The 26,816-nt window shown below is 43.3% G+C and overlaps 4 protein-coding genes across 5 annotated transcripts; 2 read left to right on the top strand and 2 right to left on the bottom strand.

Annotated features, from left to right (window-relative positions):
* The first annotated feature begins 1,342 nt into the window (after nt 1-1,342).
* LOC127777866 (protein GOS9-like) lies at nt 1,343-2,876 on the top strand. The gene is given in 3 exon segments (XM_052304484.1): nt 1,343-1,364; nt 1,367-1,560; nt 2,268-2,876. Coding segments are annotated over 3 exon segments (432 nt in total). The 3' UTR covers nt 2,484-2,876.
* A 921-nt stretch (nt 2,877-3,797) lies between these two features.
* Nucleotides 3,798-8,397, bottom strand: LOC127777637 (putative wall-associated receptor kinase-like 16). The gene is made up of 4 exons (XM_052304239.1): nt 7,927-8,397; nt 7,300-7,777; nt 5,142-5,258; nt 3,798-5,057 (listed from the first exon to the last, which is right to left on the bottom strand). The coding sequence occupies exons 1-4, from the start codon at nt 8,395-8,397 to the stop codon at nt 3,868-3,870; spliced, it is 2,256 nt and encodes a 751-aa protein (XP_052160199.1). The 3' UTR covers nt 3,798-3,867.
* Nucleotides 8,398-19,441: 11,044 nt separating this feature from the next.
* On the top strand, nt 19,442-21,643 carry LOC127776862 (protein YABBY 3-like). Of its 2 annotated transcripts, none has more exons than XM_052303431.1 (4): nt 19,442-20,160; nt 20,261-20,465; nt 20,638-20,826; nt 20,924-21,643. In XM_052303431.1, exons 2-4 carry the CDS (start codon nt 20,439-20,441, stop codon nt 21,398-21,400), a joined length of 693 nt encoding a protein of 230 aa, XP_052159391.1. In that variant the 5' UTR covers nt 19,442-20,160; nt 20,261-20,438; the 3' UTR covers nt 21,401-21,643. The 2 variants fall into 2 exon arrangements, with proteins under 2 accessions (XP_052159391.1, XP_052159392.1); XM_052303432.1 differs by having other exon boundaries at nt 19,442-20,087.
* Nucleotides 21,644-21,697: 54 nt separating this feature from the next.
* LOC127776861 (zinc finger CCCH domain-containing protein 40) lies at nt 21,698-25,122 on the bottom strand. Its single transcript, XM_052303430.1, has 4 exons — nt 24,970-25,122; nt 24,208-24,477; nt 23,558-23,781; nt 21,698-23,012 (listed from the first exon to the last, which is right to left on the bottom strand). The coding sequence occupies exons 1-4, from the start codon at nt 25,072-25,074 to the stop codon at nt 22,163-22,165; spliced, it is 1,449 nt and encodes a 482-aa protein (XP_052159390.1). The 5' UTR covers nt 25,075-25,122; the 3' UTR covers nt 21,698-22,162.
* Nucleotides 25,123-26,816: the final 1,694 nt, after the last annotated feature.

The raw sequence follows: 26,816 nt of genomic DNA on the forward strand, positions 1-26,816 counted from the left end.
GTAATTGTATTACGATTACACTAAAATTTGACGACAAATGTATATCAGGATGAGTCGCTGGCAGCGATGATCTAATCCGAACCGTCCGTGCTGGGCCTCGAAGCTTAATCGGGGGCGTTCGTTCACTAGCATATGCCATCTCCATTCAGTTCTTCAGGTCCTTTTTATGGGTGCCTTCTTTAATTAACAATTAAGTTTGACAATCTCCACAAACTTCTCCAATCGAAACAAATTTAATGCACTGACATATGCCCTGATGGCCTGATCTCCATATAAATTTTCAGATCCATGATTTTTCGGGGAGTTCTTTAACAATCACCGTTAACAATCTCTAACAACTTATCCAATCGAAATAAATTAAATTCACCTACATGCAATGCATTTAGACATTAAACAGGCTCAAAGTGCAAGAGAGGAAGAAAAAAGTCATTAGTTTTGATACAGTATAGGCACCTAGCTGATCATTAGTTTTGATCACATTTTTTTAATAATGGAAATAAATTACATCTCCGGCTTCTGTTGTAAGACACACAGTCATAAATTTAATAGTAATAAAAAAGTAAGATAAAAGTAAATCAAAATGAGAAATAAGTTAATGTGATCATTAGTTTTGATCACATAATATGAATTTAACGCAGAGTGGATTAATTAGCCTCAGTTTACGATTAGAGTAAAGGTTTAGTAGGGGAGCAGGTAATGGATTGATTGCAGGGTTGGGATTTGACCAGGATAAACCTCACGCAAACGGCAGATGCTTGCATCGATGAAGTCCATCGTCACATATATATCGTTAAGAGCAGACATTAGTCCAAAATATAGCAGATAATCTTTGTCTAAATGGACCTGATGCCGTTATATATATGAACAGATTAAGCTAGCCACAGAGGAAGAATATATAGTAAGGTCAACTATGTATCACAACAGTAAAAAAAGTTGTGGAATGAGGTGAGAAAAATGTTGCTTCTAAGCTAGGAAGAAGCTAGTAAACCTTCACAATTCGCAAGTTGATAAAACAAAATTTTGCTTTGTTGCTTTGGATAAGATTTGTTATGTCTGCATGCTTATATATCCAGCACTATAAATAGGAGGCGCTCCATGTTTGCCTACCTGCACAGAACCATAGCAGGACAACCAGTCACAGATACATAGTAGGACAGAAAGGCTACAAATTAAAATGGTTAGCTAATTATTAAGTAGCCCTCTTATACCTTTTTCTTCAATAATTTTTAATCTTCTGAAATGCTGCATGTTTTAATCGCATTGTTAAGATTTACTTCTGAACATGCACACTATTGCATATGGGATTTTTTTTCCAGTTAAATTTTATGTGTCATAATCATCGATGTGTTTTATTTGCAGAGCACACAACTTGTTAAGATCGGGACATGGGGTGGAAATGGAGGAGGTCGTGTAGACCTATCTGTACTACCAAGGAGCTTGAAAAGCGTGACAATCCGTAGTGGTGCAGCCATTGATGCTATTGCCTTTACATACATTGGCACAGATGGGAAGGAACATCTTGCAGGTCCTTGGGGTGGTGGCGGTGGAAATCCAACTACGGTACATATATATTGTGTTTCTAGTTTCACAAAAGGCTCTGTTTTCAACCATGAATCTGGATTTATAGTTAAAACTAGTCTTTCTGGATTTATAGTTAATTTGCATTGTTGTGAAAAAAAATATATGTAAACCCCGTGGCTAGCTAATCTCCCGGTTATATAATTCTTGACATTTTCAACAGCGATAAGGTCTTAAAGAATATTTTTAACTATAATTTTCTGTTATAATATATATAATAAATAAATATTTGTTTTTGTTTATAGTAATTTTTAGGACTAGTCTCTATATATGTTGTTTTAGTGAGTTTAAATTAAACTAATTATTTTTAAAGTTGTTGATAATGAAAGTTATAGAAGTTAATTTGACTAAATTTTGTTAAAAATATATATTAAGAATTATAAAACTGGAGGGAGTATATGTATAGATGCATGTCATATATATTGACCTTAAACAACACGTAGTGCCAGTACGTAGTTAGCTGGCTAGCACTGTTAAAACTGAATATTATGATTGCTGCCTATTAATATTCTTCGTGAATATTATGATTGCTGCCCGTTAATACATATTCCTTTCTTTTTTCTTCTTATATATATGACATTGCTTATTGTTAAAACTAACTAGCATCATATATAAAGAAAATAAGGGAGTATTATTCAGGTTCATTCACTGGTGGAAATCAATTAATTTCCTCACGTCCTTGCATATAGATTACACTTGGATCTCAGGAATTCGTGAAGGGAATCTCCGGAACATTTACCAACGTCGTGACAAACCTTCAAATTGTCACCAATGTCACCACTTATAATTTTGGACAAGGTGGTGGAACTCCTTTTAGCCTCCCGCTGCAGAGCGGCAGTGTGGTTGGTTTCTTCGGACGCGCGGGAGCACTTGTGGACTCTATCGGAGTTTATGTCCACATATGATATATATCATGTTAGTCCAGTACTCCAGTGCTCATGATCAATTCACCCCTTAAAGGTCTTGTTCGTTTGATCTCTCGTAGAGTGGGTTGAGGAATGTTTATAGGAGAATAATTTCACACCTATTGAGGTGTGAAATTAATTCCCTCTATTCTCTCAAATCTCTCTCATGGGAATGAACGGAACAAGACCTAAGGCTGATATTTCTTTTAATCACAGTATAACTATACATATATAGTGTGCATGTGTATGTGCTTGGACTAGGTCCGAGGGTTTACCACACTAGTGCCCCGTTATGCCTATGTCAGTGTTGTATACATTTATTTGTGTTGTATTACATTCGCTATATATGTATGTGGTTTATATATGAATAAAAGACTAATGTGATGTATTGTGCTTAAATGTGCGCAAGCCTATTTTTAATGTACCTAATTTTTGAGAAGCTTCGTATATACAATCTCCCAAAAAAGTTTATCATTGGCGTGGTGTAGCAAAATGAGGTTCCAAACGGGGCTAGAGTAGGCCCACAAATACGGATAGGATCACTATCCCAAAGCTTATCTGATCGTTTCTTCTTTGTGAAGCCTAAAAATTTCCTAAAATACCCTTTACTACACCATACTACCTATCTTTACTCTTATAAAAAGTGGTAGTGGTGAGTGGTAATTTGCCACTACTCCCACCACCAACTCCTTACTATTACTCTTATAAAAAAGAGTAGTGGTGATGGTGAGTGGTGAATCTGTCACCGCTCCCATCACCAGCTCCCTACTATTTGAAAAATAAAAAGAATAATGTAAGTAGGACCAAGGGTTCACATGTCAACGGTCTCTACTAGACTACTACCAACTCTCTACATTTTATTAAAAAAGAAAAAAAGAACAGTGTGAGGGCATAGAGGATCATATATTTGTAACAAATATATACATATAAAAATTAAGAAATGATGCATGCAGGAAATGATGGTAATAATGGGTTAATAATAATTTTCTTTAATTAAAATCCTAGTACTACAACTACAAGTGTGGCCTTCACTAGTATAGAGCTAATCTAAACCGTTGGATCAGCAGTATAATTTACTAGTATATGATAGTACGGAGCATTGTAAAGGCAAATTAGCACCGATGATCTATTTTTAAGAATTTTTTATATATTGTAGTCTTTTTCTGATTTTTTTTATGAATAGGCTATCGGCGTCAATGCGGCTGGTGCCAAAATAAGTCTATTAATGCAATAAGTTTTTTCAGGGATGTATTTGTAAAATAAGTTCTCAAAAAGAACAAAAAAAGATCCTGAAACATTTTTAGCCACCTTTCCCGCCGAAGCAATGGTTGCAAATAGCAGAGCTTTATGTATACACAAGATGATAAGTTGATCACCATGATGATCAACGCCCAGACTCCAGAATGCCTTGCACAGCTCCACCCTCCATGCTGAAATTCCCGGTGCTAACCATCTCCAAACCAGCCACCGACGACTCCCCGAGTAAGCTCTCCATCTCCTCCGGGTCATGCTGCGCCCATGGGTGCTGCATGACCTTCCTCAGCCGGCCAAGCTTGTCGGCGACGTCTCTCATCGACGGTCGGTTATCGCCGATCATCTCCAGGCACTGGCTCGCAAGGTCAGCAACCTCCTCGAGCACCCCAGCGTTCTCATCAGTCTGAATGTGATGATCTATAATATCCATGAGTCTTCCCTCCTTCATGGCACACAAGAAGCTCAATGAAAGGCTCCTCTCATTTTCAGGACCTTCAAGGTTGAAAGCCATCTTGCCGGTGAGCAGCTCCAGTAGAACAACACTAAAGCTGTACACATCGCTCTTATCTATCAATTGGCACGTCTGCATGTACTCGGGATCTAGGTACCCACAGGTTCCTTGCACCAAGGTGACAAATTGGGCCTCATCAGTCGGCACTAGTATTGAGGCTCCAAAGTCCGATATTTTTGCAGTATAGTTCTCGTCCAGTAGTATGTTGGAGGTTTTGACATCACCGTGAATGATTGGAGGCGATGCTGATGAATGCAGGTAATCTAGTGCTTGGGCTGATTCATGGGCAATTCGCACTCGAGTAGAAAAGGGGATGTTGCGGCAGTCATTGCCGCCATGGATGAAGTGAAACAAGGTCCCATTGGGGATGAACTCATAGACTAGCATTGGGACCTCCACTTCGAGGCAGCAGCCCAGGAGCTTGACGATATTCTTGTGGTTGATCTGGGACAGGATGAGCATCTCCTTGCCAAACTCCTCCTTTTGCCTGTCGTCGATCATCGACGACATGCATCGTTTGATGGCAATCAGACGGCTGTCCTTGAGCATGCCCCTGTAGACAGTGCCATGGCCACCGCGGCCAAGGACGTTCTTGTCCTCGAACTTGTTCGTCGCTTCCATGAGTTCTGCTTCAGTGAAGATTGTGAAGGCAGTGCCCTGCCCTTGCTTTAAGCCTATCTCCTGCAACAGAAGCATGCCACCGTGCTGTTGGAAATACTTCTTCTTGATATTGGCCAGTTCCTTCCGTTCACGGAGCAAGTATGAGCAGGTGACGATCATTGCCATGGCAACAATTCCAACACTTAGGCCTGCATATTAATTTATCAATTTTTTGTTATTGCAAACTCAATTGTGTGCCAACAAATCTATAAGATTAGGGAACGACAACTTACTAACAGCTAGTATCACCGTTCTGGATTGTGAGGGGCTTGAACAAGTGAAACTGCCAGGTATGTTCTTGCAACGGCCAGGGCATGGAGGTGGATTGTTAACATCACATTCATTAATATCTACAGACACAGTAAAAGTAGCATGATACTTAGTGTTTGGCTCTACAAAGATTGAATCATCATGGGATCAATATCTACAAACACAGTAAAAAGTACTCCCTCCGTTTTAGGTTATAAGACGTTTTAACTTTGGTCAAAGTTAAACTACTCTGAATTAAACTAACTCAATAGAAAAAAATATAAATATTTACAACACCAACATAGTTTCATTAAATCTACAATCTATCTATTTAGTATATAAAAGTTCATTAAACTTCTTACAAACGCTCTCAAGTCGACACGTATGACTCCTATAAGGGCTCCTAAGTCGCCACGTGGCGATGAAAATTATAGAACTTAAACCGGTGGACCAATTAGATTTATCTCATAAAAAAACTTTCCTACCTTAACTACCGTACGTATGCACGTACCGATGTAGTACGTTCTCATCTCCTTTCCCTGAATCCCTTTTCCCGTCTCTGTATGGTAGTTAAGATTTTATTTTATTAGTTATTTTCTTCACTTCTATCTTACAAGGATGGCTGTGGACTCTTTGGTTGCATGTCCCATGCCTAAATATATGAATTATTAATGATTTGATGCTTTTATAAATATAAACAATCTATTTTAACTAAAAATTTAGAAAAAAAATAAATAATAGTTACAAAGCAAAATAATCATAATTCTAAAAAGTTGCTCCATCTATTTCTTATTATAAGTCATTTTAACTTTTTCTTAATCAAATTTTTCTTTAGGTTTGACCAAATTTATAAAAATATTTAACAACATCTATAACACAAAAATATTTTGTTAGATATAATGTTCAATATATTTCCATAATATGTTTTTTTTGAAAGTTTTATTATATTTTTCTATAAACTTGGTGAAACGTAAAAAAATTTACTAGGAAAATGTCAAAATGTCTTATAATATGAAAAGGAGGTAGTATATCTGTTTTTAGTTTGTTTAAATGGTTGTTTCATAATTAGACAGCTAAATAATTTAAAATCAATATTACCAATATTTTACTTAAAAAAAACAAAGTACGTTATTTGAACTGCCACCTATTCTTTACATGGCAACCCAATAACATCAGATTTTTAATTTATTTAAACTGTTGATTTATATTACTCATATTTTACTATGTAAAATTTAAAATAAGTAATTCAAACATAGACCAAAAACCAAACAACACTGAATCATTAAACAATTGACAACATGTATTATGGCATCTTAATCATTCTACATAATAAAAATTAGAAAAATACAAAGCCACCATGTATGACCTTTTAGAGCCATATTAGTTTACGACATGTCACATTTTAAAAATTATTAAAATCTTATAAATTCAAAGAAAAAAATTAAACATGTAGCCAACGGTTTTCACTTAGATCGATAACCTACTAAAAGTATTTTCAACTATCAAATCTACTTTTAGAAAAATCTTAATCCGTGACGTGCCACATCTTTTAGAAAAATCTTACAAATCTTAGGAAAATAACATCTGATAATTGACTTTCACTTAAATCACATAGAAAAATTACAAAAAAACCCTCCATATCGCCCTCACATGCGCCCATCACTACACACTCACTCCTTCCCCTCTCTGGCTCGAGCTCTACGCTTTTCACTCCTCTCCCGCCCCTATTTTGTATAACTAAAAGAGAAATAATTTATAATTATAAGCTCTACGTCTAATTTCTAATATGACTATTGCTCTGTTTATAATCAAACCAACTATATAAGATCCATATGTCTTTATTTTGCTATATAACAAATACGACATTTTAACACAATCGGCCTATTACTTATAAGTATCTCAAATGCAGCCTACAATACATGCCCGTGCGAATGTGCGGGCTAACTTCCTAGTTGAATAAATTTTTATAATATATTAGTCTTAGGTGAAAAATATTACTATTTTTTTCTATAAAATTAATCAAACTTAGAGTAATTTGACTTTAACTAAAGTTAAAATATTTTATAACTTGAAACGGAGGTAGTAGTATATATATACTTATATATCAACAAAATTCAATCAAGGTAAATTGGCAACACAGACCTTGGCATCCATCAGGAAGGTACGGATTGCCACGGTAGCCTTCAGTGCAGTTGCAGAGGTAACCTGTAGGGCCACTAGATGAATCGATGCACATGCTGTTTTTGCTACGGCATGCGTATCTATCTCCCATTTGCTTGGCAACCTGACATGTCTCATTACCCACAACCCAGTTCAGGACCACCGGGACACTGCCATTGTGCTCGTCCCGGAAGGCCGTTGAGTTCAGGTATGCTGTTCGGAACCTGAATGCAGCAGCCTCCATCACCACAGCGTAGCCACAGTAGCTTGCACTGTCCGTGATGCTTCTGTTGTTGTAAGACTTTGTGGTGTTGTAGAAGGTGCTGAATTGCACTTCGTGGTAGGAAATGCTGTTGCTGAGTACGGCCTGGCAGCAGCCGATGCCGACACACGACCCATCTTGAGCTGTGAAGCTATTATACGGTGAGCACTGAGACAAGCACCCGATCATATTTGGCATCTGCATCCAAATCCCGGTTGAGTTTATGGATGATATATATTACCACAAAAACGACTCTTTTACAGTTTTACTCCAGCGTATTGAAGATTAAATTTTAAAACTGGCAGCAGCAGAATATATATGGTGAATTTACAAGAGAGATCACTCACGGTAGAGTAGCGGCTGGAACCAATCATGTTTGCGGCCGTGTTGGCACCGATGACTATGAATATGTTCTCCTTCTGCGAAATGGTGAACGGAGAGGTTGTGAGGTTCAGGAGCCAGTTCTTGTAGTCCATGTTCCCGGTTGAGAGGTTGTAGCACATCGAGGATATGTACGTTGATTTCATCCGAACCTGACCATAGCGCAGCGATATATTCAGCACCGGCGTGATGCCATAGAATGCCACATCCCCACGTCCATCCTCTCTCTTGTTGCAGCTAAGCACAAAGCCTTCAATGGCACAGCCTTCGCCAATCCCAAATGGGTATAGAATGTCAACATCACCACACTTCTTTAGGCACCCATCGTCCGGCAATGATGCGCCGTCTGCCATGAACTGTACGGAGATCACGAGGCCTATGAACAGCAGCAGACGCATTGCTAGTTTTTCAACTGGGAGCTTGTAGTAGCAGTCCATAGTTGGGTTTGATATGCTACAGTTTTAGTGCTGATGAAATGTATATGCAATGGACATCTTCGTCTCTTATTTCTCTAAATATAGTAGCTTCCACACCCTACTTGGTTATCTTTATACTGAACTTGTTATAATTAATTGGTCAAACACATGCTAATGTCAAACACGTGCTATATAATTAATTATTTAATTGGTCAAACACGTGCTATAGTATGGTTCTGCCTTCTCAATCAAATAGGAAAAATCTTCTTTCTGAGTTGTTTTCTCCTATTTTGCTCTTCGCGAGCTGTGATGAGATGCAACTTGCAATACTAAAAAATTCTTAGATATCTTTTCCTCTCGTGCCCCCAGTCGCTCCGCCCCAGGGAGAGATTTTTGACAATAAGCCACTAAATACGCGCGTCATTGCAAACTTACCACCTAATCCGTATTTCTTCTCTAATACATTATTAGGAGTGCTAATTTTTTGATTTCATACCACTTTCTCTCCTTCCCATCATTTTTTCTTTTTCCTTTTTCGTTTTCTGTTTTTTCCTCTTTTTTTTTGGACTGTTTTACCCCCCCTGGCCCCACCTGTCAGGTAAAAGAGAGGGAGATGGGGTTTTATCGGCTGCTGTGCGCCGGCTGCCCTGAACTTGCCTCTTCTCGCAAGAGAGAACAAAATAGCATCAGGAGTACGCCTGCTGCCCTGCTGTTCCTCTTCTCTGAGCAGGATAGTGGCATATAACTGTTGCATATATTGCTGCATGTATTGTATATATGATACATAAACTGTTGCTCCTGATGCCAAAATTTTGACAGCTTGTAAGCAAAATTTTGACAGCATGTACCCTAAATTTTGGCAACATGTACCTTGCAATATGTATAGCATTTGACACAAGTCAACAAAGTACCCATAATTTGGTCACAGAAAATTTAAAAAATGGCAGCATGTACCCATAATGCTTATATAATCATTTGAGAACAAACAAGTTCAATAGCAAACTTGAGAACATCATCCAGATTACATAACCATTTGGCAAGTTGAGAGAACAAAATGAAACCAACCAGCTTTGTCCCATGTTTCACATTACAAAAGCATCCAGAACACTAAATATTATATTTAGAAAAGCATTCATTTTTTCCCTTTCTTTGGAGTGATCTTCCTTGCAGCTCTAGTAGGCCTCGGAGGGGTTGCCATTTGACTCGATCCTTCTCCAATAACATTAGTCAATGCCAATTGCCTTCAATGAAAAGAGTGTTAGTAAAATTTTGAATCAATCATTTTTTTGAATCAATCATACCTTCTAGTGACAGGCCCAGGACTCGCATTGCTGGAATCATTGATTGCAACTTTTTGTCTTTTGGGTGTGCTAGAACCCGTTGCATCACTAGTTGAACCTAGTGGTTTTCTTTGTTTGGCACGACTTTTCCTAAAAAATGTAAAACAAGTTAAATGATCTATAAAGATTAATGTACAATATGCTAGAAGAAGTAAATGTATGTAGCTACCTTTCTTTCTTGGTACTATTTAAAGGACATTTTGAGGATGTTTGCCTATGGCCCATGTTAAGACACCTCTTACATTGAACCTGCCACTTTCCTTTGGTCCTAGGCTTGCTTCCTTTCTCAAGGCACCCAACTATCCTTTCTTTGCCTCCCTACGTCCCTCATAGTGAAAGGTGGCAGCAACTTGAAATCAATATTGACTTTTGGCCATTGGGACTTATCGATCTGGAAGTGGATGAATAACTCCTGCATATGCCAGCTTATACTTTTCCACTGAATAACAAGGATCCATGTAATCAGCCATTCTTGGGTTTCTAGCTGATATTATGAGAGCTAATGCATGTGAGCATGGTTTGTTAGAAACTTGCCACTCTCTACAAGTGCATGTATGTTCTGTAAGATTGATAGCATGCCTACTAATATCATGTTCAGGAGTAATCTCCGTCACTTCTGCTTGGTCCCTATTACCTTGCACTACCTTCAAGTGTCCCAAATCTCTAGTCATTGCATTCAATTGACGAACTACAATAGGGAGCATCACACCATCCAGTTTTTTACCTATTTTCCTCCGTCTCACAAATAGATCCATTGTCTTTGCTCTGATGCCATCTGCGAGATCTGCAATAGGACGATCCTTCATATCCTTGATCCATTTGTTCCATGACTCTGCCAGATTGTTGGTGATGAAGTCACATTTTATCTTTTCTGAGAACTTGTCCTCCACATCAACAAACATGCAAAATCAACTTTCTATCACTCTTCCTAACAAACAATGCATGGGCTACATCCATATTATCCTTAAACGGTGTTTCCTTACTAGTGCTCGTGTCGTAGCCACTTATCACAACATGCTGGCTGCTGCCCCATTTTACCCTTGCTGAAAGATCCTTTTCCAAGCTCTCCAATGTGCACTGATGATGGTCCACAACCCATTCAAGCCATTTACGCGCCACTTCAACACAAGTACCATCATCAAGTTCAGCTGTACACTGACCGAACTGAACACACATGTTAAACTCCACATCATGGTTGGTCCTATCGCATACGAACAAGAAAAAAGAGAGTAAAAAATCATTAGTTCATCCGCTAACCAAATCCGTCCTAGTTTTGCTCCTCAGCCCGTTAGTGCAAATAATGGAGATGTGGAGAGTTATAGCATTACCTAGAAGGGAGCTCACTTGGAATCAAGGAGCTTGCCGCTTGCACCATAATCTCTTGAACCGTGATCCCCTTCCCCCTCTCTATCTTCAAACCCTAGGGACCGGAGGCCGGCCGGCGGCGGGGCAAGGAGGCTAGCTGGCGGCGGCGGGTGGCAGGGCGATGGGGAGGCTGGTGGCGGCGCCCGGCGAGGAGGCGGCGCGGCGACGGGACTGGAGACGGCGCGGCAACAGGACGGGAGTGCACGCGCTCTGCGTCCCCTTCCCGATCCCCTTCTCTTGATCCCTCCATCTCTTTTACCTGACAGGTGGGGCCAGGGGTAAAACAGTCTGAAAAAGGAAAGGAAAACAGAAAATGAAAAAGAAAAAGAAAAAATGACGGGAAGGAGAGAAAGTGGTATGAAATCAAAGAATTATCACTCCTAGTGGTGTATTAGAAAAGGCATGCGGATTGGGTGGTAAGTTTGCAAGAGGCGCGCATATTTAGTGGCTTATTGTCAAAAATCGGCGTATCAAGCCGCGCCACCCCCTCCCTTCCCCTGCTCTCCCCCGCCTCGCCGCCACTCGAGCAGCCGCTAGTAAAGCCGGGTGGAGGCAAGGAAGGCGGCGTTGGGGCTTCCCCTCTCCCTTGCTCGTGGTCAAGGCGGTTGGGGCGCCGACGGGAGTGAGGAGCCGGTGACGGCGTCTAGTTCCAGCGCTGCCGAGCATGGATCCGGCCCTCCCTTGGCCGGATCTGGTGCTCCCATCGGCGGGAGTCGCGGCGGACAACGACCCTCGGTCTGGCGATGGGGATGGCCGGATCCGGCACCCATTGGCCAGATCCGCTGCCCTACCAGCCGGAAGCGACGACGCCGTGGTTTGTCAAGGAGAGGTGGGGGCCGGTGCGTCCTCACCGGTGCGGAGACGGCAGCCGTGGGGGAGGCCGGCGACGGAGGAAGGAGTCCGATGGGTGCCATCGTCGGGGCGCGGACGGCGGCAGATGCAGGAGACCGGTGACGGAGGAGAGAGTTGGGAGGACGGCAATGGAGACGGGGGCCAAGCGTGAGGACGGCGGCCGCCGGCTGCGCCCGCCGGCAGTTGCGGGAGGCTTGTGACGGCGGCAGTAAGAGGACGGCACTGGTGGCAGTGGGAGGAAGGTGCAGCCGGCAGCGTGAAGCCAGCACAGGTGGCGCCGACAGCTGTGGGAGGTCGACTCGGTCAAGGCGAGCTATTCATGGGCAACTTGGTCGAGGCGGCGACGACAGCATTGCCATAAGGGTGGTGTTGAAGCCTTTGGCAAGCTTCATTCCAGGCGATTGTCCTCTTGCGGTGGCGGCTTGCCGCCGTAGGATGGTCACGCTTTAATTAGTTTTTTTTTCATGTTGAAGGGTTTTTTTTTTTTGGGCTTTCCTTTTTTTTTGTCGATTTGGTTTGTTCGTTGCCATTTTTTACCGATCCAATGTGCTGCACACGCACAATGCCCCTCCGGCCACTACCCTAGCCAAATCCTAGCGCCGCCGGTATATCGATCTACCTCCTGTTGATGTAAAAACACGAGGTCTGGGAGATCTGCTTAACTTCAGTGCAGGTCCAAAACTGCCTTTGGGTGTGTGAGCGTGCCAGTTGATTTGATCCTGCAATCAACAAGAAACAAAGACAAAGAAACCGTGGTTAAATCCATAAACGATAGCCGATTGGCTATGTGCCGATGACATATCATTTATCTTTGAGCCGATGTCATATATGCATCGATCGGCAGTCATGACTAAATAAGAAAGAACTGAATCTAATCGATCGGCTGTAGATATTAACGATATATAATCTTTATGTCGATATATACTTAAATCAAGTGATTGGGATAGATCAGTCGCCCATGCCGAGACAGTATAAATCACTTAGACCGAAATATATACTAACAACAAGACTATATGTGTTCATAGCATAGCCGATCAGATAGATCTAGCATGTATCGGCTAATACTCCGATACCACTCTATATTAAGATATCAAAGCAAGTGAAATATACCAAACAGAAAGCTTAATATACTTAAATACGACGAGATCTTAACATAAAGGGCGGATTTAACATGTCAATTGAGCATATAGGACAAATATAGTTAAATCAGGTAAGATCGGCTGAAACCCCGATTCTACCCTAATCGGCAACCAAAGGCAGGCTAGAGATTGAGATTCTAATCGCGACTTATAAGATCAAACTCAACTGATGCAGGTATAAGTGACAATATCTAGACAATCAAGCCGTTGGATGTTTCATAGAGTGATAGATATCCTATATAATTTAAGTTAACGTTGATATTTAATCTAATCGGTTCCCTTCTAGTAACAGACGTTAGCCAATTAGAGGTTAGATATCGATATTGCCAGAGATTATATAAGATATATGATAACTCGATGAATCACATAAACAAGATTAGAGTATCATAAAGATGGAAGCACTAATCCCGAGAACGCAAGCCGCCATAACAAGTTTTACCTTTTGTTGAAGATCGAAACTGATGCAGCTCAACCCGAAAGCAAGAACTCGTCGAAACAAAACGAAAGTAAAAGGGTGGCGATGCGCCGAGATTGTATTGAACGTGTGTTAGTTTGATTACATGGGGCTCGGGATCTATTTATACCCGAGATTACAAAATATGTCCGTATCGGACACGACTCTTATCTCTAACAAAACTCTAAGATACTATAAGTCTTTGCGGCGGACTTTTGCCCAAACATATCTCTAAGGAAATTACATAAAATATCCTAATTAATAGATACAATTGCTTTCTCAGGACTCTATCCATGCACGACAATCCTCGTGAAGCTCATTAACTCAACCCGACAACGTATTCCTTGTCATATTGTCGGATTCAGCTCAATCGGCTAACCCTGTCCAACTCGGACTCTGCCGATCCTGATTGCAGCCGATCCTCACTCTGTTTCCGGAATGATCTCCATCTCGAACTCCGTCTCGATTCCTTCTTCATCTCCGATCCTTGGATTACCAAATTTGGTCGTTAACACCTCCCTATGCATTTTTTCCTTCAACTAAAAAATGTCCATGTGTTGCAACGGATGAATGTTATATTAATCTTATTATTGTTATACGGTTTACTTCAAGTGAAATTTACTGTGAGAATTAGCTTGTATATATATTTTTTTCTAGAAAATCATGTGCTATAATTAGGAGTCCGATTATCTCAAGTTAACATCCGAGTTTTCTTAGAGGGATTTCTACGACTCCTTCTTTGTTTCCAAAAGCGAACAAATTTAAAACCCGACTCAAATACAAATCTGTATTTTCAAAAACAAACGAACTTAACAACCGACTCATACATGAGTAACATATTAAAATACCGGTAAAAACATCTTTAATTTTATAACGTATCAAAGTACTGGAAAAAATATATTCAATTTTTATAATAAGTAGAGATAGATAGAAAGATACCTAGATAGCTAGCAGCTAGATGGATAGAAGAAAAAGGAACTCGTGAAAATCCCGTGGGCCGATCGTACGCACACAGTTTTTATTTTCCTTTTTTACATGTCGCGAGTGATGGTTAGCAAAATCACCGTGCTATCTGGGTGATTTTAGAGGCCACCTTGTCACCATGCTTCTCCAATCTCCCTCATCGTGCACGTTTGGGCTAGCTGGACACAGGCCGATGTGCTTGTGTCCGACGTGCCGGCCGGCTGATGAGCTAAAAAAATCACGCGAGGGATGGATAGCAAAATCGCTTGCTTATACTACGTACGTACATGGGTTATTAGCGCCTGTAGGGTAGGCGTTTTTCTCTTTTTTCCATCTCTTGCATACGTGCGCGTACTGAGAGAGAAGATATTAGCCGGTTTTAGCATGGAGTAGTTAGTTAATAGAACCAAACAAAGCGTCCACCAATTTAAATAAAAATCGATGGTCAAATATTTTTCTTAAAATTTCTATGATTTTGTCTAATTTATTAGAGTGCCATGTGGCAGCGTATGAGCGTTTGTAGAGTGCCACGTGGCGGTTCAAGAGCGTTTTTAGGAAGTTTAATGGACTTTTAATATAAAATAGATAGATAGATTGATTGATTGTAGAAAATTGTTCCGCACTTCTTCCTCGATATTCTATCCATGATTTCCCCTTTCAATTCTGTTTTAATTCTTTAGATTTGGTCTCGATTAAAGATGGCCGATCGGCGAGCTTCCCCGAACTTTTTGAGTTTTGCTAATTTTCTCTGATTTTGGAGAAACGGAAAGAGGAGATTGAGCAGATAAAAAATTCTCAACTAATTATAGGACATCGACAAAGATTCGGACGGATTTGATAGAGAGGGTCGGCTCCGGTATCATATGGGCACAGGACTGTCTTCTGGAGGTTGAAGATTGTAGTCAGCCATACGAGCTGAGCCTGTAACTCCACTTATACTTGTGGCTGGGTCGAACAGAGATATACCGAGCGGAGGGAACATTTATACCTGTGGGCTGGGTCGAAATAGGCCGAGCGGAGGGAAGGAAAGAATGGCCTTTCAGCCAAAAATGTACGAAGGATTTTCATTAACTTTTCCAATTATTATGTATAGTGATTCCAATGTTTCACTTTATCGCTTGGTTTCTAATAGCTATTATATCACTGAAAAAACATCTTTATCCGTTGCAGCATGTATTTTTTATATTACAAACTTGCAACTACCACGGACCATCGAGAAGTCCATAGTATCCAGTCTCTCTGATTAAGTTGAATTAGAAATTTCTTAACTTTGCATCCACATGGTGTTGTAGTTCTTTTCTTTTCGAGGTTTTTGACATTGTCAATTAATTTGACAATCAACTACTTCTGAATTAACTAAGAGAGAAAATGGACCACTGGTGGAGAAAGGGGCTTTACTCCCGGTTCGTAATCCCCTGTAGTCCCGGTTACCAATCCGGGACTAAAGATCACTATCTTTAGTCCCGGGTGAAAAAACCGGGAGTAAAAATCCATTTCAAGTAGGAATACAATTTATAAATAACTAAAATTTGTGATAAAAATAAAGATTATTGGAAGAAAAGACTATCTAAAACACATGACGAGATAAATTAACTAACATGCCTATATTATAGGAGTAGAGTGGTGGCAGTTGATGCGAGATATAAAAATTGTTAATAAAACACCAAATAGAATCCTAATGACGATTAAAAGTAGGGACGTCAGGCAGGACGTGAAGCAAACGAGTAAAGCGGTTGCCGGGACTTCTAGCAAGTACAAAAAAACAAACCCCATTGATAATCATATTCAATTTTTAAAATCTCAATGACAATAAAAATTAGAAGCAGCGGACGGGGTGTATAAGACTATAGTTGCAGAGCCACCGACGGTTGATGGGACTTTTAGAAAATAAAAAATGAATTCCAACGATAGTTATGTTCGATTTTTAGAATCACAATGATAATAAAGAGTTGACGGCGGACTGGTTGCAGAGGGGCATAGTGGCATCGTTTGATGGGACTTCTAAAAATTATAAAAAGTGAAATTACAAAGTCCAATTTTTAAAGGTTTGGAACTTCTAAAAAATAAAAAAAACCAATGATAATCATGTTCGATTTTAAAATCTCAATGACAATAAAGAATGGAGGCAGTGGGCGGGCTGTAGAGGAGTACAATAGCAAAGCCGTTGACGGTTTAGCCGGACTTCTAGAAAGTAAAAATGAACCCAAACGATAATTATGTTCGATTAATAAAATCTCAATGACAATAAAGAGAAGAGACAGTGAACGGCCGTAGAGGAGTATAATGGCAACGTTTGACGGGATATCTAGAAATTATAAAAATGAAACCCAATGTGACAATAAATTCTAAAAACTATAAAATCCAATTTTTAAAGGTTCCAAGAAAAATAAATAGAAATAGTGGTAGATCGAGCAAGCAAATAAAGAAGGAGATGACATTATGGGTAGCAACTGGTGTGACTTTTAAAAACTATATAATTAGAAACACGAGGATGATAAGGTTTATTCTTTCAAAGTCTTAAGACAATAAAATAGCTATTTAATAAATTTTAAGTAAAATCATATTAAAAAAATATATGATTTTATTTGGATGCTAGCCGCGCAATGCGCAGGCCACCCAGCTAGTTCTTCATGAAGTAGACGCGGTTCCGTTTCAGGTTGCACGGGCAGGCGTAGCACGAGGTCGCGGCGATCCCATCGGACAAGAGGAAAACTTTCTCCGATGTCGGGCACGCGCGCCAAGCCCGGCAGCTCGTCGGAGAGGTCATCCTGTACACGGAGACTGCGCTGATCTTCCTGTCAGCGAAGTCCAGGAAGCCGAGAAGAACCTGGAACAGCTCACCGTCAGACTCCAGCAGCCAGACGTTGCCGGTGTCCACTGTCCACGCCTTGCCGGTGTACTGGCGTCGAACTTGGCGACCGGATCGGAGAGGACGGTCGGGAGGAGAGGTCAAGTCAAAGTGGACGGTGCACATCTCTCATCCGCGTTCCATTCGCATAAGATGAATCGCAGCGTCCCTCCCACGGCGGCGATGGCCGGGATCGTGTTCTTGGTGAGGGATGTGGAAGTAATGCGGAACTCCTCCAGGCGTCGCCGTCGCCGTTGACGAGACATAAGCACATCTCGGGGTCGTGGGTGTCGATGAGTATGACATCTGCATTGGCATTGGCTGGATTGCCCGAGCACGGACGCCGGCGAGCTGACGGGATCCGTGACGCGTAGCTGGACTCCGTCTTACCGGCACGGGGCGGACTCGTGCAAGTCCAACGCCCAATGGAGAAGTGGACGGTGGCGTGGCCGCGTGGGGGGGTTGGTCATGGTTGATGGTCCCACAGGAAAATTCGGCCTAACTACCTGGAAGGCCACCACTGCAAGTGGCCCACAAAGACCAACGGAGATTAGTTCTCAAAAAAAAAAAAAAAAAGACCAACGGAGATTGGGCTACAAATAAATAAGTCCACTTTGACATACTCGTACCATCTGATTCGTATGCCTCTACTATTAGATATTTTATTATTTTTACTGACATGGCACGTTAACATAGTCCACCCTACCGAGACATCATGTGGGACCCACGTGTCAGTGTCCAGCTTACTCTATCTCTTTCCTTTCTTATCACTCTCTTATACCTGGTCATCCTTTATATGAAGTGTGATGAAGTCATCCTTTTATAACAGGTCTATGATGTTTGTAGGTCTGTGGTTAAGTTGGTAAATCCATGTAATAGTTATTGGGGACTAATAAGGAAGCGCCATGTGGAAGCTGGCGGTTAGAGGTGCCGAGATTGGTTGGCCGAACCACCTCTGGCCATCGACTTTCTTTATCTCTGACAAGTGGGTCCTATGGTGGTTGAGGATGCTTTGGCCCCACTTTAGATGGGTTTTGACTGTCATGTGGGTCTTCCAATCCTTGTACTCGCACTTAATTGGCCGGAGGTTCATTTTGTCGCATGGCGGGTGAATTCTCTTGTTAAATGACTATACATATTTCTACCAAATCTAGTGAAAATAGTTAATAATAAACCCGCCACATTCTGCCCCTATGGCAAAATTGGTTATATAGCATCGAAAGTTCACGTTTTTAGTTTTATAGCATCCAAAGATACCGGTTCACTTTAGTAGCACCCAAAGTTCACCCCGCTCCCATTTTTAATACTTTCGTCAATTCTCGATCGTTTTCCGTCCGCCTTGATCGCTATTTACCCAGCCACGCACACGATATAACGTTTCTACCCCTCATTGCCATGCATTCTACCTTTAGATGAACTTTGAATGCTATTAAAGTGAACCGGTATCTTTCAGTGCTATAAAATAAAAAACGTGAACTTTCAATACTATATAACCAATTTTGCCAAATGGGGCCAGATTCTGTTACGGCGGCAGCGTCGAGCCCCCGAGGTGTCATCGTGTCCGCGTGCAAGCGACGGCGCTCCGCTGCGTCTGCGTCTCGCCGCCCACGGCAGCGACAACCATAATGCGGTCGCCGGCTGCTGATGATTCATGCGTGATCGATCAACTCAGAGAGAATCAGTTCGATTTTGCTAATCAGTTAATTCCTTCTTCCACCGCCATAAGTGGGCCACAAAAGACCAATGGCCCATAGGCAGACAATTGGAATTCCCAGACAATTTTCGTCTCCGAGTAAGTCATGGGCTTTATATGCGGCCGAATTTCAAAGGAAAGAGTACACCGAAGGTCCCTCAACTTATCATCGAGTTACAGAATCATCCTCCAACCGCAAAACCAGATATATAACATCCCTTAATTTACAAAACCGTTTAATTTAGATCCTTCGGTGGTTTTGAACCCGTTTTTTATCCGACGCGGCAGTTGAGTCAGCGTGGGACCAACATAGGCCCCATATGTCAGCTTGTTGACTTGTTCACATCAGCACTCTCTATCTTTCCTCTCTTCTCTCTCTTCCTCCTCTCTCAAATTCTTCTCTGGGCAGGCCGGCGCCGGCCTACGGGTGGAGAGGAGGACGGCAGTGCGAGGCAGGAGAGGAGGAGGGCGTCGGCGGCCGGCGACGGGCGACGCGGCGGTGGCCGCGAGGCGGCCGGCGACGGGAGATGCTGTGGGGTCGAGCGAGCCATGGAGCCGTGGCGTCAAGGTGGAGCAGTTGGGTGCGGGCAGCGGCCGGCGGGGGAGCAGCTGGGCGCGGGCGCTGGATCGACGCGCCGGCGGCGCCGCACCCTCAGCCGCTGCCGTTCCCGCCTGCCTCAGCCACCTCCGTCTTCGCCCGTCGCTGCCGCATGGTGGATCCCACCTCCAGGATGCGCATCCGCCCAGCCAGGGACGGGCCACATTGCGGCGGCCGTCGACGCCTCAGACGGCAGCGGAAGCTGGGCCGCGGCGCCAGCGGAGTAGCATCCCTCGTCGCGGTCAGACGAGCCGTCGGAGGAAGCCGACGAGGACGGAGACGGCAACGCGGAGGCCGTGGGCGCCGCTGTGCTCCTCTTCTCGCCCCCACCGCCGGCTGTGGCTGCAGCGACGTTGTTGTTGTTCCCCTCATCGGACGCGGTGGCGGCGGCGGGGACGTAGCGGCGTGGGAGAAGCCGTGTCGCCCGTCGCTTGGAATTTGTTGCTGCAGTTCATCAAGGTTGGCTTCTATGCAAAGGCTTCCCCATCATTTCCTGAATTCCCTCCGAACAAAGAAGTCCCTTGCCAAAAAGGTTCTAGCTGTTCTGTTGTTTGTGATTTTTCATTGTTTAGTTTCATTTCTTTTCTTCCATGATGAGACCATGATTAAGGAGTTAAGCATTTATATTACAGGATGTTGTGGGCATAAACAGTTTGAGAAGCTCAAAGAACATATACAAGGAGACATCGATGCTGAAAATGAAGCGTATGAAGGTATACACAGAATGTTGGGTTACTGGAGGAAACGTTTGGTCTTGCGGAAGATGCTGCTGATGAACCTGAAGCTGAAGCAACTTCTTCAGAAGAGAGGATGGAAACATTGGTTTCCGAAGCAAAGGTGAGGCTGAAATCACCGCCGCCGCCTCGCCACGTCGTCAGTGATCTCTCAGATCAAACCACACTCACTTAAATCTTTTCCGTTTGCTGATCTTGCTCGCTCTCGAGATTTTCTTGCCGCCGACGAGGTCGTCTAATCCATGGCGTGCGTGTGTTGGGTGTGTGGTTTGCAGGTGAGTGTGCCGAGCAGTAGCCTATTCAAGACGGTGACGGCGCGGTGCGGCCACTGCAGCAGCCAATTCCTCACCGTCAACATTAGGGGCCTCCTCCTCCCAACCAGCGCAGCCGCCGGCGGCCGCGCACTTCCCCACTCTCTCAACCTCGCGCCGCCGGCCAACCCTCCCCACCACCACTCCCTCCTGGTACTAGCCAGCTAGATAGCTTGCATGCATCAATGGCTGCTTCTGCATGGCGATCAAGATTGAGCCACCCTGTGTGTTGCGTTGCGTGTGCTTGCAGGATGAGATATTGACGGCGAGCTCCCCGACCCAGCTGCTGCTGGAGCAGCACGGCCTCGGCGGCCTGATGGCGAGCGCCGCAAGCTGCAGGAACAACAACGTCTGCAGAAACAACAAGAAGACGATCGCCTTCCTCCGTTGGGCGCTCCGCCCCCTTCCTTCTTCCGCGCCTGGCACATCGGCGTCCGCGCCAGGGAGTCCAAGAAGTTGGTCGCCTTCATCTCCGGTGTCCCCGCGCGCATCCGCGCACGCGACGACGTCGTCACTCGTCCGCATGGCAGTGATCAACTTCCTCTGCGTCCCCACAAGAAGCTCCGATCCAAGCGCGAAGAGAGGAGAGAGGAAGGGAGAGAAGAGGGGAAAAAGAGAGATGACAACGTGGCATCCTACCATGTGGGACCCACGTGGGTCTCACGCTGACTCAGCCGTCACGTGGGATAAAACTGGTGTCAATACTAGGGTGATCGGTTTTGTATAGTTAAAGGACCTCATATAAATCTGGTTTTACGGTTCGAGGACGTTTTTTATCTCGCTAACAAGTTGAAAGACCTTTGGTGTACTTTTTCCAGTTTCAAACCACCGGTCAATGGGGGTATCTAGCCTGCTACATCAATTGAACGTAGGTCAAAACTGAACGTGTCCACAAGAAGAAACTGAATTCCGCTTCCATTTTAGTATAGCTGGACAAATTCCAGTATTTTTCTCAGCTAAGATGAATCAGATAAACATTTAGGAGTACTAGGTACTGCGAGTCACACATTACAACATACAAAAGAAAGCTGGTAATAAACGAGGGTTACAGTCCTCCAAATAACAGATTCTAGGAATACAACAGTAGCAATATCTATAGCAATATAGAAAATGCACAGATTTGAAATTGTATAATAACAACAGTGTTGATACACCTTATCAAGCAACAATGACCACAGGCTCCAAGCGTTCCGCTCTGCAGCTTGCTTTGCGGCCGCACATAAATAGTAAATTCTCCCATCAAAAGCCTGCTGCTGCCTCACTTAATGGCACATCAGATACAGGGAGAACATCTATACCAGCCCAAGTTGCTGAAAGCCTGAAGCTGAAAGCAACTTCATTCGTCTTCACGTTTTGTTCGCAGCGTCCATTAAAAGTTTAAAACCATCATTTGTTTCCAGCTAACTGTTTATCACAGGTGCATTGGCATTATTTAGCATCTGATGAGCACATTAGCAGGCTATCTACTCGTCTAGTAAGATTAAGGCCTTCAGTTCTGGGTAGTCTGCTGCTGAGGAGGGGCTTGAGCCTGCTGCTGCATTGATGGTCCTGGTTGTTGCGATGAGCTAGCTTGCGACTGTGCTGGTGGTGCCAACATTGGCTGATAAGGTGGATACTGCGGTGGTGGTGGGTATGGCATGCGAGGTGGGGGCATGTAACCGCCATATGGTGGGTAGTAGGGTGGGTACTGACCATGGTAATATGGTGGTGGCATAGGGTAGCTTTGTCCTGAGCTGCTTGATGCCTGAGCTTGCGCAGCCTGCTGTGGACCGGGTTTGCCATCACCCTCCTGTGACTTGACCAAGGCACCCATCCTCTGGGGATCCATTGAAGGGTACAGTGTCCGCTCTGCTCCTGGCGGTGCTGGAATGTTGAAGTAGTATGATCCTGATGGTGCTTGCTGTTGTCCCTCCGTTCCAGGTGGTTGAGGCTGGTCACCGCTCTGCTGCTGAGATATAACAGCCCTGGGGAGCATTCCTCCATGTGCAACATGCCCTTGCCTTCCAGCTTCATCATCTTCTGGCTTTGGTGCTTGAGGCTTACCCCACATGAGCTTCAGGCGTATACCCTTGATGACTAACTTGTTGGCAAGCTCCTCTGCAGCTTTCTCAGCACCTTCTCTTGTAGTATACGTCACAAATGCACAGGCACGTTGCAGAACCATCCTTATGGACTCAATCTCACCATGTGCGTAAAATTGATCCCTCAAATCCTGCTCAGTGATTCGATTATTAAGGCCACCAATGTAAAGTGTCCTTATACTCTCATCATCTGGAGGTGTCAGGGATGGCATCTCACCGGCCTTACCCAAAAGTTTCAAAGCAACTGGATCGTTAACTCTGTAACAAGCAAGAAGAGAATGTGTCAGAGAATGTGAAGTAATATATAAACAGAACTAAGTGCAATATGAGCCAAATGAGTACAGTGAAGAAAAAACAAGTCGGTTCATCTCGTGGACATGATTTAACCATCAGTACTTGGTGTGCATCAACAAGATCTCAGGTGTGCTACCACACCATATTGTACTAAACAATGTAAAGTCCAATTTGATTGAAATATACCAAGATTTCTTTTACTTCATCATTCATCCATCCATAGACACTGATGATGGAATTCATCCAGAGTTACAAGTATTATGCCTGCAGATGCTGATTTGCATCCTGAGACACTACACATGGATTTAGTTTTGATGATAGTCTTAATGTAAAAATTAGTTAGAAATAGCAGGTCTAACAGATAAAAAAAATGATCAATAGGCATCTTTGGAGTATAATGATCATTAATTGTTGCCTCTTAATGAGAGATAAAAATACACTAATATCCATAGAGAACCAAAACAAACACAAAGTTCAAAAATTTGTATGCACAATCAGCACGAACATACCCATAGTAACGATCTTTGATGTTCTGTTGAGATAACTCTCCAGTTTCAGGCATCTCATGTCGATAAGGGCATTCGGCACCTCTTGTACATTCACCACGCACATAGAAACTGCAGACATGAGCTCGATTCCTCTTGTAATATGGTGCCGTCCTCTGAAGCTTCAGAATGGTGTCATTGGGACGTGCCTTCCCATGGGAAGAATCATAATCTATTCCAGCCCTGGCCTACATTTTGATAAACAAAGCCTACCATAAGAACAAATAATCCATACATTTAGAGGCAGGAAGAATAATTAGATCATGATTAACATAGGCAGAAAGCATGTGCAGATACTCTGCCGGACCAGACTACTTAAAAAAGGGTACATCATTTGTTATTTGAGATCAACACACTTAAGGTGCATTCATTTTATATTCCTTACAACATTACAGTAGTAATAAAGACCTTTGGTTTCTGGTCTAAAGAAAACCGATTAATTTCCTTAATGTGCTATGCTACTAGAATAGACTAGACAGTAAAAATGGAAGGAACACTCTGGACATACTAGTTGAAGAGAAGAAAAATGAAAATAGCAGTGATATGGACAAACCATTTTAGTTGAGTATTGTGAAAGTTGGTACAAATAATAAGTTGTGAAAAAGGAGACATACCTTGCGATCATGCTCTTCTGCAAAGTACTCACGGTTCACATCGCTCCTTGGGATTGCATCATTTGAATTAATAGCGAGTGCTGTATCCCTAACCTGGACTGGTAAACCATATTCAAGATCTAGCAGGCAGACCTGGCAGACATTTTTTAGTTTGCAACATGTCTGGCAGATCTCTGTCTTCTTGTACCTTGCATCCCGACCAGGTCGCCAACGGAAGACAGTAAACGGACGTGCACATATTTTGCACTCTTTATCGTATTCTGCTCTCAACTGCCAAGACAAACAAGAAGCCAGTAAATCTTGTGTCCATATCAAGATCATAAGCAAACTAAATGTGCCAACAACATAAATTTGATAAGTAATAAATGTTCGGATGTGGAGACAATATCATCCACATCTAACTGCTGACACACAATGCCTGGTCTTCTGCTTGACAATTGGTTCTCGTTTTCTTGGCTAGGTTATCCTCCACAAATAAAATTCTATGATCATACTACTGCAATTTGCTAAATAAGCACCATTTTGGTACATGAAAGCAAGAAAATTAACCCTAGAACAACAATCTTTTCGGCCTATCTCGTCGCTAAATCAGAACAACTACAACCGACGCCTAACTTTTGACCCCCGATCTACCCCAACAACAACAGCAATCGCAAACCAGGCAGGCTGAAATCACCGCGCCCGCAGCCACCACATGAACCACCAAGAGCACGAATCAATCAGATGCGGTTAGGGTTTGTGGGGGGGCAAGAGACACGGTACCATGCGGACGTAGGGGTTGTCGCCGAGGCAGGACTCGCAGATGATAGGGAAGTCCGACCGCTCCCACCCGTCCGCCTGCGCGTCTCGCAGCAGCCGGTGAGCCATCTCCGCCGCCACCGAGAAAGACGAGAGGAAAGAGAAAGAGAGACGACCAAGACGATGCGAGCTATCTGATTTGGCTTTCCTCCCTCTTTAAATGGGCCTTATTGGGCCGTACTACCTCGCGTGAGCAAAACGTGGGCTGGGCTGGTATGGGCCGGGTCAGTGGGCCGGACCAGATCAGCACAGTGGATACTACAGAAATTTTGTTGCAGCTTGTGGTTGTTGGTGGTTAGCTGGTTCTCTTTCGTGCAGAGGAAGCAGTTAGAAACTTAGAATTATTCTGCAACTTTGTTTTTAAGAAATTTGCTTAATTTCGTATTCCCTCCGTCACTAAATATTTAGCGCCGTTGATTTTTTTAAACATGTTTAACCGTTCGTCTTATTTAAAAAAATTAAGTAATTATTAATTATTTTCCTATCATTTGATTCATTGTTAAATATACTTTTATGTATACATATAGTTTTACATATTTCATAAAAGTTTTTTAAATAAGACAAACGATTAAACATGTTTAAAAACTTCAACGACATCAAATATTTAGGGAGGGTGGGAGTACATCTTGTTGAGTAGAATTGTCCTGTATGTTTGACACTGAATATCCTCTTGAAGTGGCGGCTGTATATTTTTTTTTGTTTCGCCGGGATGGCGAAGAATGCCGACTGATGTATATTAAGGAAAAAGGGAAAATTATACAAATGCAGTGCGTCAGAGCACCGCCTTTACAACAAAAAGCAAATTACAAAGTCTGTAATCTCTCTAAAGCTGGCACTGCAGCAACATTCAACGAGGTAACTAGCCCTGCTGATTTCCAAGTTTCCCATTCATCACACATGGTCGCACACAGCTGCGTGACTGATGAGGCCGTTCCCTCGAAAACCCGTGCGTTGCGCTCTTTCCAAATCAACCATATAACAAGGATGACCCCGGCGTCGAACGTCTTGCGATCGATCTTCACAACAGTTTGCCGGGCAGCGAGCCACCAACCGGCAAAGTCCGAAGACGGTGGCGAGCAGGAGAGGCTCAAACGAGCCTGAACATTTGACGCTATGCGTTACTGGCTCTGGTACTCTTGATTGTTACTTGCATATTTACATTATTTTTTTTTTGTTGCTTTGAGTAAGATTGGTGATCACAATTGAAATTCAACTGGGTCGTCAAATGTTTATAACGGGAGGATTTACAATTGGTGATCAGATCACAATCACAGAAGATAACTGAATTTTTTTAATCACTTGCTATATTTGGACAGCTCCTCCTCCCCGTTTTCCCGCCCACAAACGAACCATCTATCACCCGGGTGCAGCATCTCACCACCGCACCTCTCGCTGCACAACGCGCAGTACCCGCCGCCGCCGCCGCCGCCGCCGTCGCCGTCCGCGAGCGCGGTGCAGCTCTCGACGAAGGGCGTGGTCGCCGAGGTAGTGGTAGCGCAGCTCGGCGATCGAAGAACCGGCACGGCGGCGCGCCGGGCGGCGCCAGGTCGGCCCTGACGCGGCGCGGGCCAGGAAGTTGACGTGGAGCCAGGCCTCGCCTAGCTCTGTACGCCGCGGCGGCTGCCAGGAGCGGCTCGACGGAGTCGACGTCGATCTCGTCTTCTTCTCCCGCGCTGCATGCCGGAGTCTTAGTTGCGGACGGCGTGGTGGAAGGTGAGCGCCACCTTGGCGAAGGGCAGCGCGAGATGCATGAGAAGGGTGAAGGACTGAAGGGAGGAGAAGGACGACGACGACGAAGAACGAGAGCACCG

Source organism: Oryza glaberrima, chromosome 6 (genome assembly GCF_000147395.1).
Source record: "Oryza glaberrima chromosome 6, OglaRS2, whole genome shotgun sequence".
Lineage (NCBI taxonomy): Eukaryota > Viridiplantae > Streptophyta > Magnoliopsida > Poales > Poaceae > Oryza > Oryza glaberrima.

What these genes read in the sequence shown, in the direction of transcription:
- LOC127777637 (XM_052304239.1), bottom strand. Translation starts at nt 8,397, where the DNA reads ATGGACTGCTACTACAAGCTCCCAGTTGAAAAACTAGCAATGCGTCTG. An exon ending in GTTCCAGCCGCTACTCTACC is followed by an intron (nt 7,778 to 7,926) that starts GTGAGTGATCTC and finishes ATTTGGATGCAG; the next exon opens with ATGCCAAATATGATCGGGTG. An exon ending in AACGGTGATACTAGCTGTTA is followed by an intron (nt 5,058 to 5,141) that starts GTAAGTTGTCGT and finishes ATTAATATGCAG; the next exon opens with GCCTAAGTGTTGGAATTGTT.
- LOC127776862 (XM_052303431.1), top strand. Translation starts at nt 20,439, where the DNA reads ATGGAAACATTGGTTTCCGAAGCAAAG. An exon ending in CATTGGTTTCCGAAGCAAAG is followed by an intron (nt 20,466 to 20,637) that starts GTGAGGCTGAAA and finishes TGTGGTTTGCAG; the next exon opens with GTGAGTGTGCCGAGCAGTAG. An exon ending in CCCACCACCACTCCCTCCTG is followed by an intron (nt 20,827 to 20,923) that starts GTACTAGCCAGC and finishes GTGTGCTTGCAG; the next exon opens with GATGAGATATTGACGGCGAG.
- LOC127776861 (XM_052303430.1), bottom strand. Translation starts at nt 25,074, where the DNA reads ATGGCTCACCGGCTGCTGCGAGACGCGCAGGCGGACGGGTGGGAGCGG. An exon ending in CAGAAGAGCATGATCGCAAG is followed by an intron (nt 23,782 to 24,207) that starts GTATGTCTCCTT and finishes ATCAAAATGTAG; the next exon opens with GCCAGGGCTGGAATAGATTA. An exon ending in ATCAAAGATCGTTACTATGG is followed by an intron (nt 23,013 to 23,557) that starts GTATGTTCGTGC and finishes TGCTTGTTACAG; the next exon opens with AGTTAACGATCCAGTTGCTT.